General features: G+C 30.6%; 1 protein-coding gene across 3 annotated transcripts; it reads left to right on the forward strand.

Moving 5' to 3' along the window:
• Positions 1-1,551: 1,551 nt before the first annotated feature.
• On the forward strand, positions 1,552-11,034 carry LOC110613932. Of its 3 annotated transcripts, XM_021755352.2 has the most exons (4): positions 1,552-1,799; positions 2,061-2,351; positions 7,529-7,596; positions 10,854-11,034. In XM_021755352.2, the coding sequence occupies exons 1-3, from the start codon at positions 1,645-1,647 to the stop codon at positions 7,548-7,550; spliced, it is 468 nt and encodes a 155-aa protein (XP_021611044.1). In that variant the 5' UTR covers positions 1,552-1,644; the 3' UTR covers positions 7,551-7,596; positions 10,854-11,034. The 3 variants fall into 3 exon arrangements, with proteins under 3 accessions (XP_021611044.1, XP_021611043.1, XP_021611046.1); XM_021755351.2 differs by lacking the exon at positions 7,529-7,596; XM_021755354.2 differs by lacking the exons at positions 7,529-7,596; positions 10,854-11,034 and adding an exon at positions 3,589-3,612.
• Positions 11,035-13,342: the final 2,308 nt, after the last annotated feature.

Genomic DNA, 13,342 nt, shown 5'->3' on the forward strand with positions numbered 1-13,342 from the left:
CTTATGTGAATTGTTTGTGTTATGATGCATTTCATAGAGCATAGTGTTAATGTGTTTTAATAGCTCTACTCACTGGGCTTTTAGCTCACCCCTCTCCCTTTACCCCCAGGCTTGCAGGTACAGTATAGTGCGGGAGTCCGGATAGAGTAAAGAAGTCATGCTTATGTAATAGCTAGCAATGGACATGATCAAATTGTAATGTAAATGTACAGTATAGTTATGTAATAAGGTTTATGGATGTTAGTGTGTGCTTGACCATAGATTGTGTTATCCCTTTTACACATGATCTTAGAGATTTTTACGATGTTTATGTAAACCAACTCAACGTATGTTATGTCACCCCTTGGGGGCACTGATGAGATCCCACAGAGGGATCAATGTTATGTTAATGTTTATGCGCAGGTTGAGTTTGGTTGATGTTTATGAAAAGAAAAGTTTTAAATTTTTATGTATGATTGTTGATCATGTATGGGATTATACAGGTTTACAGGTTATATGTCAGGCTTGCTACGGGTCCCGGCGGCCTTAAGCCGATCTGGATTCTAGCGCCGGTAGCGGTCCGATTTTCGGGTCGTTACACGCCGGCTCTCTCAAGTAAAACAGGCCCGGATCTTCAGACCCCTGAGGCTGGACTCCACCAGATTCTTCCTAATCGAGATCGGCCCAGCCCGTATAACCTCCCCACGGATTCTTTCTCCTCCTGGGTTCCGCGTCCAGCCCAGCTCTCGGCCCAGCCCAGGATCCATAACGAGACTCGTCATACAGCCTGGCAGATCCGCTCGAGCGTACGCACGGGGGAGAATCAGAGGCCGTTACGCATGGAGCAGGCGCCTGATATCCTCGTACGCCCATATCTGTATGGCAGAGACGCGTGGTCCTATCATAGGAGAGCCGTAGTACGTCATCAGCAAGCAGACATAAAGGATAAAAGGGATACCCCTCTAGAGAGATAGGACAAGCTTTATTCTTCAATACCAAAACCCTTGTAAAACCCTATTCTATTGGATCTCAGATTATCAGGTTCGGTTTGATCGATTTTGATTTTTAATAAATTTTTTATTTTTTATACTTTATTTTTAGTTTTTTAAAATTTAATTAAAATATTTTAATTTTAATATAATTTAATTTCTTTATATTATTAAAAATAATATATTATTATCACTAATCGATTCGGTTCGGTTTTTTCAATTTTTTCTGATCAAAACCGAATCGAATCGAAATAACCAAAAATTTTGAAATTTAAAACCGAATCGAACTGAATTGAATAAAAACCAAACTGAATTTTAAAATTAATTCGATTCGATCGATTTTTTTAGTTTGAACTGACTAGTATTTACCTTTAATTACGAGCGAAGGTTTTTTTAATCGGACTTTAATATAAAAATAGTCGATAAAACAAAAATTGATATTTTTAGCTGGGCATTTTTAGGGTTATGCCCATAAAAATTTTAACGATAAAGACTATTTAATATATTTATTGAATTGTGATGCGCTATTAAAATGGTTTTTTAAAGACTAAACTAGATATTTCAGTATATTTGAGGGACTAAACGTTATTTTACCTTCTTTTCATCGAAGCTGAAGAAAAGTATAATCTGCTAGGAGTGCGAGGTGGCTTCAGAGGGAGAGGGAGAAAACGAATAGATGTCTCTGGTAGACTACGCTTCTTCGTCAGACGACGACGTGTCGGAAGATAGAGAAGAAAAAGTAGTATCAGAAGCAGAAACAGCACCAGCAGAAAAACCCCAAAACGAACCACAACTCCCAAATTCATTTCCTACAATCCCGCCTAATAACCAGTAATTCTCTTCTTCTTCTTCTTCTTCTTCTTGCCCAAGTAGTTTTCAATTTTTACCTTAGCTTTTGAGTTCTTGAAACCCTAGAAAGAACTCTTGATTATATATTAGAAACAGCTTCCTGAATTAAGAAATTGAAGTAGTTGGTGGAATTGGATGAAAATGGAGTTCTGATATATATATATATATATTTTTTCCTTATGGAATTTCTCGGGGCAAAAAAAAAACTTCTGTTTAACGCTTTTGATTATGTGCTTTGCGTAGGAGACCCTCTGAATCAATCTCAAGTCCAAACCCTTCACCATCTTGTATCGAGAAGCTTCCTGATGCTTCCCTTCTACTAAATTCACCATCAGTTTCATTTTCCATTGGAACTGGAACTGACCATGCATCTCGAGTTGCAGTTGCTATGGCTGAAAGTGAATCACGCAAAAGAGCCCATGGATTGCCTTCCACTTTACCCCGCTCCAAAGTACCAAAAGGGTCGTTGCCACATACAAAGATGCATCCAGATACGGTTGGTGGCATACTAGTTCCACCTCAATTAAGTGGAAGGTGATTTTTCATAAATTGCCATTTCATTGATGTTGAAACATACTTGTGACTCTTCATGTGCATTGTTCAATTCATTCATAGTTACTTTTCAATTAGCCAGTGATGGAAATTTAATTCCTCTATTATCGTTTTTATGAACTCAATTTCTTAACAAAATGACAAATTATCAAATTCAGGTTGTTGCATTAAATTTCATTCCAAACATATGGTGTTATGAACATCACTTTTCATAGAAACTTTTGAATAATGAGGTTGTAGGTGTTGTCTAGAAGAAATAAAATAGGATGAGCAACCCTGCTACAGTCCATACATTTTAAACTTATGCCAGTTGTTATGGTTAAAATCTAATCATATAACCTGACCCTAACGAATTAAGATTAAGGCATACTTTAGTTGAATTGAGCAGTTAATATATTTAATTGCTGAATGGGAAACAAAAGAAAAATAATATAAGCTATCCTAACAGGATACTGTTCAATCTGTTTGGCTGGACCTATGTCTATAAGATACTCATAAAGCTTTTAACCTATGCTATGATAGTTGCTATAGTTGACGTGGTTTATTCTAACTAGAATTTACGTATTGAAGGAAGACAAAATTTTAGATGCTACTTTTAAGTGTGAATGAATTTGTTTGCAAATACCAAAAGGAAATGTAGAAGACGTTGTTTTTTACCCTTATGCCGGGAAAACCCATGATCATATTAGCTGGGGTTTATTTGATGTTGTTATGGGTAATGGACTTGTGGTTATTTGTCCTTTATTATGCTATCTAGTCTCTAGTAGCTTGGAGAATCAAATTGCGGCATGTTGAAGTAAGAAGCTTGAAATAGTTTTATGAGATCATATTCTCAAAATGGTGACTTAAGGTAATCATGATCTTGTGGAAACACATTGCTTTGCTGCCAAATATGAAAGAAAAATTTAATGGCAGGTAAATCTAGAGAGGCAAGGCCTCTCTAAGCTGGTAATAGTAGATGCAAAAAGTCCATGTTACAATACTAGTTATGCATGTTAACAATTTGACATGTGTTCTATGCCATTACTCTGTTCTTTATTTTGATTCATATTCTTCATCCCTAACACATGCATCACCTTTAAAATGGAGATATAGATATATATTAAAGTTGAAAAGCATAAGGGAAGACTTGTTTTAATGATTGATAGAATTGTGAAGGATATGGCTCATGATACTAATTCTCATGTTACCACTGCTGTGTTCACTCTTTCTTGTGTAGTTAAAGATGGAATTAATCGTGGTCACGGCTGCGTTCGTGATTATGGTTACAAGTAACAGAAACAGGCTGGTAACAGCCATAGCGTAATGGCCTTTTGCTACGTAAATATTTTTAAAAAATTTGCATAACTCATGAATTAAAAGAAATTTAAAGTTATGAGTATAACTAAGATACCCATCAAATAATAACCATTAATACATCAAATAAAGATATTAAATTCATCATTATTAGACATATTTAACAATAATTAATTTATAGCTAAATTAACAATATAGATAATATGGATAGTAAAAAATAATTCTTTATGCTCCAAATTTGATAAAAAGAACTTGGCACCCAACATTAATTTATTTAACAAATAAGTAAAACAAAGATAAATAACTTAGATTTTACAAGGTATAAATGTATAAAATTAAATTCATCATTATTAGACATATTTAACAATGATTAATTTATAGCTAAATTAACAATATAGATAATATGGATAGTAAAAAATAATTCTTTATGCTCCAAATTTGATAAAAAGAACTTGGCATCCAACATTAATTTATTTAACAAATAAGTAAAACAAAGATAAATAACTTAGATTTTACAAGGTATAAATGTATAAAATTAGAAAGATAGTTGATGATCTTAGTTTAAGAGAAAAAAGTGAGACATTTGTAGAAGATAGTTAACTTTTGATAGAAATTTGACAAAAATGAGATACAACAGTATAACACTTTCTAATCTAAGAAAAAGAAATTGAGTTGTTGCCCCATATGGCTTTAAAAAAAAAGGTAATGAACCGTTACCTTACGGTGAATAATGGCTGTTACCGATATATAATGGCCATAACGGCCGTTACAAGAACAAATTTTTCTCGCCCTTTAAATAACAGGTATAACGGTAACGGGAGGGTTAAAAAAACCTATAAATAATGGCCTTTACGTAACATAACAGCCTTTATATAAAACTCTTCCTTGTGTAGTTAAAGCACAACCTTGAAGATGAAATGAGGGATGAAGAAGCCTTCTGCAAATGTAATTTCGCTTCTATTAGATTATTAACTAATTTAAAATTCAGATCCACTATCAAACCACTTGGCGAATACTTGCTTCTGCTACATGCTCCAAAACTAATTAAACAACATAAATGTCTTCTCACTAGTTTTTGTAAGCAATCAGTTTGGCTGGACCTGTGTCTATAAGAAACTCATAAAGCTTTTAACCTATACTATGATAGTTGCTTTAGTTGATGTGGTTTTAACTAGAATGCACATACTGAAGGAAGGCAAAATTTTGGGTGCTGCTTTAAAGGGTTAATGGGGTTGTTTGCAAATATCAAAAGGAAATGTAGACAAGTTTCTTTTTTCCCTCCCCCAAGTTAGATGTCAAGAAAACTCATGATCATCTTAGCTGGGGTTTATTTGATGTGGTTATGGATAAATGATAATAAGGGATTTTGGAGATGAACTGATAGACTTGTGGTTATTTGTCCTTTGTTAGGCTCTCTTGTCTCTAGTAGCATGGAGAATCAAATTGGTTTATGGCATCTTGAAGTAAGAAGTTTGAATTAGTTTTATGAGGTCATATTCTCAAAATGGTGACATAAGGTAATTATGATCTTGTAGAAACACATTGCTCTGCTTCCAACTGTGAATGAAAAATTCAATGGCCAGTAAATCTAGACTCTAGAGAGCCAAGGCCTTTCTGAGCTGGTAATAACTGATGCAAAATGTGCCCTGTTACAATACTAGTTGTGCATGTTAACAATTTTACATGTGTTTTATGCCAACACTGTTCTTTATTTAGATTCATATTCCTCATCCCTAACATAGATATATATTAAACTTGAAAAGCATAAGGTTGATAGAATTGTGAAGGATATGGCTAATGACAGTAATTCTCATGTCACCACTACTGTGTTCACTCTTTCTTATTTAGTTAAACTCTTCCTTGTGTACCTTGAAGATGAAATGAAGGATGAAGAAGCCTTTTGGAAATGTAATTTTGCTTCTAATAACTTATTAACCAATTTAAAATTCAGATGCATTATCAAACCACTTGCCAAACACTTGCTTCTTCTACATGCTCCAAAACTAATTAAACAACATAAATTTCTTCTCACTAGTTTTTGTAATCAGTGATGCATCAATTTATGTCAAAAACATAGTTCCTATTGGCAACTAGCTAAAAAATTGATTAATGTCCTATTAGTTTACCTCTCCACTCATTTGACATCTGGGGCATCTTTGTGATCAATAACTCATTCACATAAGTTTTTTTCTTTCTTTAGAATTTGAAATCTTAATGCATGATAGCTGGGAGGCACAAATTTGGGTCATCTTGCCCAATAGCTTCAACTATCTCTTCAAGTTATTATTTGTTTGTTGCTTAATATTTTAGTTTGCTTTTCATGCCAATATTAATTTGTTAGTTTGACAATATGACCTGCAATTAGTGGAAAACAGATAATTGTAATTTTCCAATTGGGAAAAAAGATCCAAGAAGTTGAAACATAAGTCATAATGTATATGAACAGTGTTCACACAATATTTATCTCGTTTTTATTTTATATTCTTTTACTTTTTTCTTTGTGAGGAATCTATTTGAAATCTATTACTTGGATTTCAAAAAAATTGGTGATACAATTCTAAATTTTATATGTTATTAACACAATTAGTTGTCTAATATAGAATTAATTTTCTTATTTTATTAATACAAGTAGACCTTAGGCTCTGTTACAATGAAGGAAAAGAAAAAGAAGAATAAGGAGGAAAGGTGAGAATATTGAGAAGCTTATATTTTTCCCTTGGCAGAGTTAATATATACACACTACTGTTTTTTACAAGAAAAAGGAGGATACATGATTAACTCCTAGATTACTCCCATAATTTCAGTGTGATTTACACAACACAATTCTAGCCTATTTGTACACAATTCTATAATTATCTTAACAGCATTTAATGTTTTATTATATTAAAAACAAAAACCTGTAAAACCTGTAGGGATCTAAATTATGGAACATAAACATAGAGAAATATTTAATTTTAGAATTTGGAAGTAGAAGAAATATGTGCACTATCTAGCGCTATTTTTTTCTTGCCTATCGCTATTTTTGGGATATTATTTGGTTTTAGATTTTTTTATAAAATATATTTTTCATTTGAAAGTTGTTAGGAATGGACAATGATTGCTGCTTTCAGCCTTAAAAGTTTTCTAGTTATGGATGTGTTCTATATTCTGTTACTAGCAAAGCATTAATAAATTAGTTAAGGATAGTTGAATGGTCAAAAATAAAGAAGGTAAAAAAAAAAAATTCTAGCTGTTTATTAGCTGCTTATGTCAGGAGTATGCTTTCTTCTGTTAACAACGTACCTAGAATCTAGATGACCAGTAGCTATATTAAGAAAAAGCTTGTCTTAGCTTATAAGCTGGTCAAACTAGCTTGTAAGTTCTAAAAATAAGCGGGCTGTTTTTTTTTTTTAATATTCTTTGGACTTATAAATTCATCTTTTAAGCTAAAAAAAGAAATAAGCTGGGAGTGATCAGTTTTTCATTTTGGTGCTTGACCAAGTTATTATAGTGGCCTTGTTTAATTTAAAACTTTACTATATATCTTATTTAATATCTTTTTTGGTAATTTTAGTAATAAATGTGCTTATAAACTACTTATTACCAAATATGTCAACTATTTATCAGTCACGTGTAAGCATTTTAACCAAATACATAATTACTTAAAATTTTAAATGCTTATAAGGTTCAAATAGCTTATAAACATTTAGCGTTTATAAGTTAATTTTCATAAACTAAGCCAAACGCCCTCTAAATCTTTGAGATCCGTAAAGCGTTTGCAGAAAATTCTTTTAAGTTGGTCTTTCTGTATTGTTCTCTTTACTTTGCAATATATCTTCTCCTCTCTTTATGCTCCTCTTTGGCAAATAAACACTTAATTGTAGGAGTGTGCAGTTCTCATTCTGATTCCAGTTCGACATCTACCTAAGAACCAGAACTGAATTGAAATTTGGTACAGTTTCAAATCGGTTCTTTGTTGTTTTAGTTCCATTTCAATATGACTATTGGTTCTTCGGTTCTTATATGGTTCTGGTTTTGGTTCAGTTCTTGGTTCTTAAAGCAGTTTTGTACAATTCTTTTCCATGAGAAGTCATATTTAAATTGCTATATAAGTTTTGAAATTACAAATTATATCATAAATGTAATACACAGTAAACTATTTATTAGTTATATAATCTTTCATTATAAAGTGTGTGTATATACACAAAAAAAAATTAAGCATGAAAATAGTAGTATAAGTATATCATGTAATATACATTTTAGTTATTTTTAATTATACAATATTTAATTATATGGTACATATGTAAGAAATGATTAAATATTACACATATAGTTACACACTTGCAATTAAAAAATATATACCTAAAAATTATAGAAAAATGTGTATAAAATTGGTTCTTGGTTCGATTCCATTATGGTATGATTCTGGTTCAATTCTTAGTTAAGTACCAGAACTAAACTAAAACAGTTAAATAAGTTCACTTCGGTTTGGTACGAGTCTTAACAATTTGGTACCATTCTTTAGTTTGATTCGGGACCCTAATGACCATGCATGCCTATTATGGATAATGGATTGACTAAATCCATTAGAGTCTAAATATTTAGGAAGTCTTTTCAAAATCAATTAGTCTTATTATCAATTTTTATTATTATTTAAATTGGGATAACCTTTCTAATAATCATCAATTTTTGTTATTGATTAGATTAGGATAAACTTTCTAGTTATTATCAAGTAGGATAGTACATTTAATTTATTAGGAATCCTTATACTATTGTAAACCCTTCATTATATGTATGGGGTTAATTTATAAAAAAAAAACAAGCAGATTTATTTCCTACTATTCTAAGATTGGAGACTCCTTTAATCGAGTCTTAAAGTGTTAAGAGCTCACTCCAACGAGCTCTTTTCCATCATCCATAACATGATCTATAACTTGGGATCATAACAACTTGGTATCATAGCCAATTGTCATGGGAGATTCAACAAACTTAAGCGAGGAACTAAAGTCCTTACTCTGCAAAATGCAAGCACAAAATGAGGTTAAATTGGTTTAGCTATAAGCAAGGATGGAAGCTAGGATTGCCAACTTTTTTCTTGGATGCAAAATATGTTTCAATATTTGCAAAATTTTCTTAGTAATCCCAATGGCTATTGCAACAAAGACTCAGATAACAACAATAATATTTCGAATAAAAGCATTTAAATTGAAGATAAGACTGAAACTCGAATAGAAGCAGAGAAGATGACTGCCATAAATCTAGCACAAACATCCGACTACAAGTAACAACGGGTGAAAAGTAGCATATGGAAGACAATTTCCTGCTCCACCATATAATCTACAATGGTTCATTCTAAGATTATGAAAGAACCTTCTCTATTCATTCAAAAGCTCACTAGCTTAGAAATGGCAAAAAAAAAGGCTAACCATATGTCTTACGACGATAATGAATTTTATGTTGTTGGTCATCAATGTAAGAAATTCTTTTGGCTGGGAGTGGGAGCAAGAAGATTAAAAGGTAATAAACAGATGATAGCCAATTTTTGCAAGAATTTGAGTTTGAGGACAAGCTCTTTTTTCTAGAGGCGAGGAATGCTATGGATAATGGATAGATTAAGCCCTTTAGAGTATAAATATAGTCTCTTCAAAATCAATCCGTCTTATTATCAATCTGTATTTAAATTAGGATAAACTGTCTAATAATTCAATCTTTATTATTGTTTAAACTAGGATAAACCTTCTAGTTATTATCAAATAGGATAGGACTTTTAATTTTTTAGGAATGCTTCTGCTATTGTAAACCCTTCATTATAATTATGGGGCTAATTTATGAGCAATGAAAAAACAAGCAGATTTATTTCCTACTATTTTGAGATTGGAGTCCCTCTCTTAATCGAGTCTTGAGGTGTTAAGAGCTCATTCCAATGAGCTCCTTTCCATCATTCTGTGATAAGATCCATGACTCGAGACCATAACAACGCCCCTACTCAAATGTGAAATTTGAGAGTTAATAAATGCTTGGGAATGAATATGAGGCAAGTGACATTTTAGAAACCGCCCTTTGATGCAATGAATAACCCTAGCGGAGTCGTGGTACACTGTTACTGTACATCCTATCATTTTGGCACCAAATTATCCCCTTTTCAAGCTCTCTATGGTTATTCACGACCCTACATTACACTATGACTGATCAATCTACTTCAGTTGCTTCTGTGGAAGATTTTCTTTTGGACAAGCAATTAGCTACACAGGGCAGCTTGCTTCATCCCAGAATCATACTAAGCAATTAGCTGATATTAAAAGAACTGAAAGATCTTTAGAGGTCAGCAATTTGTTTGAAGATCAACATTGTAGGCAAAACTCTTTCAACTATAAAAACATGGTTAGCTATTTGTGAAGTTTTATGGTCCACTTCCACTAGTTGAGAAGGCGGGATGATTAACTTATAAACTTCATTTCCTCCTGTGGTAGCATACCGTATGTTGAAATGCATCCCTGCTTGGGAAGAAATTTCGTTTTGGGGTGATCAACAGGTGTGTATCCAAACTACTTCCACTGGTTGGTGCTAATGGGTAATTCAAGATGGAGCTCTGGCTATTCTTCAGATAACACTATTACAAGGAGAAACTTTGTCGGACAAGTTATGGTTCAGTGGACCAATGATTATCCTGATGAGAATGCTTGGAAGATCCTTTTGCCTTCAGACTAAGGATTCCTTGTTCCTTGACCTCCAGAAAGGGTTTCAAAGGAGACTAATGTTAGAATTGGAGGATAGCTTAGTTAAGCATAGCTGAATGGTTAAAAGTCGAAAAGGTTGAGCTTAATTACCTGCTTGTATCTGCAGTTTGTTTTATTCTGTTAATAACCTTTGCCAGAATCTAGGAAATTAATAGAAGTAAAAGTCAGAGCTATGTTGAGGATAGTTTTTGAAATCAGTAAATAAATTCTAGAAAATTCTCTCTCATCTGTTTCTCTATACTCAACCTGCTCTCTTCTTTTTCTCTCTTTCTGAGTAGACAAGCTCTAGTTTAGGCGCCATTTGCTTCCTGTGAAATGAACTAAAAACTTATATAGGTGGCATGATATAATATGATTAACGTAAATTAGAATATTTTATTATATAATAAAATATTCTAAATACTAACTGGTATTATTTATTGGTTTGTTTTGCTGTTACATTGTTGCTGATGATGAGTTGAACTTTTGACAGGAGCAATATTGTGACAGAAGATATTGGGAAGCTGTTTGTAAAGAGACAAGCTGAGCCCTCTTCTCAATAGTATGCCTCTTACGTTTGTTGTAGTTTTACGTAATGTGACATTTTGTAGCCTTAACACATCTCTGTCTCAAATTCCACTGTGCCTTAATTATATGAAAATTTTTGTTAAATACATTTGATTTCCTTTTTATTTATTTTTTTTCCAAACCATGAGTGTCATCAGTTATGAGGTTTCTTGTTATCTTGATCGCCTTTATTTACAGTAATCTTTTTCCCTTCTCCCTTTTTGAATATGTCCACTTTTGTTTACTAACAAAAACTGATAAGTCTTCCCTAACTTGTAATACTTATTTCATTTTGTTTTAATATAAATATTATTACAATTTATAGATTTTTCAATCAGGAAGTTCAACAAATTAGTATTGTCATCCAATAAACTACGTCTTTAATGATATTATTTTGAGAATGGTTTTCCAGCTGTATTAAGCATTTAGTTTTGAAATCCGAATGGTTGTGTCATGGTCAACTGGAAAATCTGGATAATTGAGACTGACTGGACTGGATTGATATTTGCAAAATTTGGTTAGAATTCCGTGGATAAGGTAAAAGGATCATACGGATTTTAATATTCGTTTTGGCAATGTTTATATGAAGTAATTCTCTAGTACTTGGACTCGTCAATTTGCGCTGCCATACCTGAGTTGACACGACGCGATTTCAGATACTATGCAGATTCCGAACACATTAATGAAGTTGGACATGCTCAGTTTGTAATCCAAAAGAGAAAGTATACTATCCAAGAAATTGGACATACATTTAGGTTTTGCAGTGATCAATCGTCATGGAAAAACACACAGAAGAGGAAGAAGAATAGCGACAACGAGAACCAGAAAAGGAAGTGCAAAACAAGAAGCATCGGCGCTCAGGAGCAGCATCCTAAAAAAGGAGAAGGAAACTGTGGTAGGAAAAATTGTTTCAACTTATAAAAAATTATCAACACTGCTAAATTAGCTAGTGTATTCGCAACACAATTTATTTATTTATAAATATGATCGAAATCTCACCTATCAATTAAAGTATAACATATAAAACATTAGCATGTTGTAAATTTTTATCTATATCGGCTCATTAGATCAATAATAATTTTAGAATCTATTTTTACTATTAACCGTTTAATTTTTATATTTCATATTATTTGGAGACTAAATAAAAAAGTATGCAGCTCCATATCCATTGAAGAATAAACACTTATACGAATGTAATAACTCTTCAACAATACTCCACACTAGTTCTATCTATACAATCCAACTTTTATTTATACACGATGGTTGAATTGCCTAATAATATTTAAATAGTTCTCATTCAATTTTTATTTATATTCCATACTAAACATAAAGAGAACAAAAAAAAATTAAAAAATTATACTAGTGGATTTTATATAGAATTGATATATGAAACTTATATCAAAAGTTACATTTTTGTAGACAGTGAAAAGACTAAAATTATCATAATAATTAATATATTAAATTATAATAATTTAATGGTTTAAAATTTATAATGTTTGATTTAAAATATTACAAATATTATTTTATTTTTTATTACATTTTAATTTTTTTATTTTTTTATTTTTTTATTTTTTATAAATTATTTAAATTAGATAAAATTTTAATTTAATAATATTTTATGCAATTAATTCCATTAATTCTTTAATTATTTTATATTTTATCATGATTAATATTTTTTATAATAAGTTTAATTGATTATATGTATTTATCCAATATAATTATTCATATTAGAAGAAAAAAAAATATTTGTTAATTATATTATAAAAATTATCAAATCAATAAACTAATAGTATAGTGAAATAATAAAAAAAATTACATAATATTTTGTTGTGAACTTTTATATATATATATATATATATATAATTTATTTTTATTATCTAAACATTTTTTATCTGATAATTATCCAATTTTTATAAATATATTTTTAATATTATATTTATTATAAAAATAAAAAATATAATAATTTTTTAATAATAAAATATAATAAAAGTTTTATTATAATATTAATAATATATTATATTAAAAAGTGATAGAAATTCAAAGATCAGTAACCATCAGTATAAAAATTATATTTATTATATAAAAAATAGAAAATTAAAAATTCGTATATTAATAATGACGGTAAAAGTAATAAATTATATTTAATATATATATATTTAATTATTATTTTATATAAAAATAAAATTAAAAATATATAGTAAGAGTAGTAAATTATATTTAATATATATATTAATTATTATTTTATATAAAAATAAAATTATAAATATATAAAAAATTATAAATTTATATCGAATGATATAATTATGTAGGTTTAATTGTCCACTTAACAATCTCACATATATATTGTATTAGTCACATAAGATATGTAGTTAATTAATAATGTTAATTATATTTTTTAAAAATTTATTTATTACT

The sequence above is a fragment of the Manihot esculenta genome, chromosome 4 (assembly GCF_001659605.2).
Source record: "Manihot esculenta cultivar AM560-2 chromosome 4, M.esculenta_v8, whole genome shotgun sequence".
Classification (NCBI taxonomy): domain Eukaryota; kingdom Viridiplantae; phylum Streptophyta; class Magnoliopsida; order Malpighiales; family Euphorbiaceae; genus Manihot; species Manihot esculenta.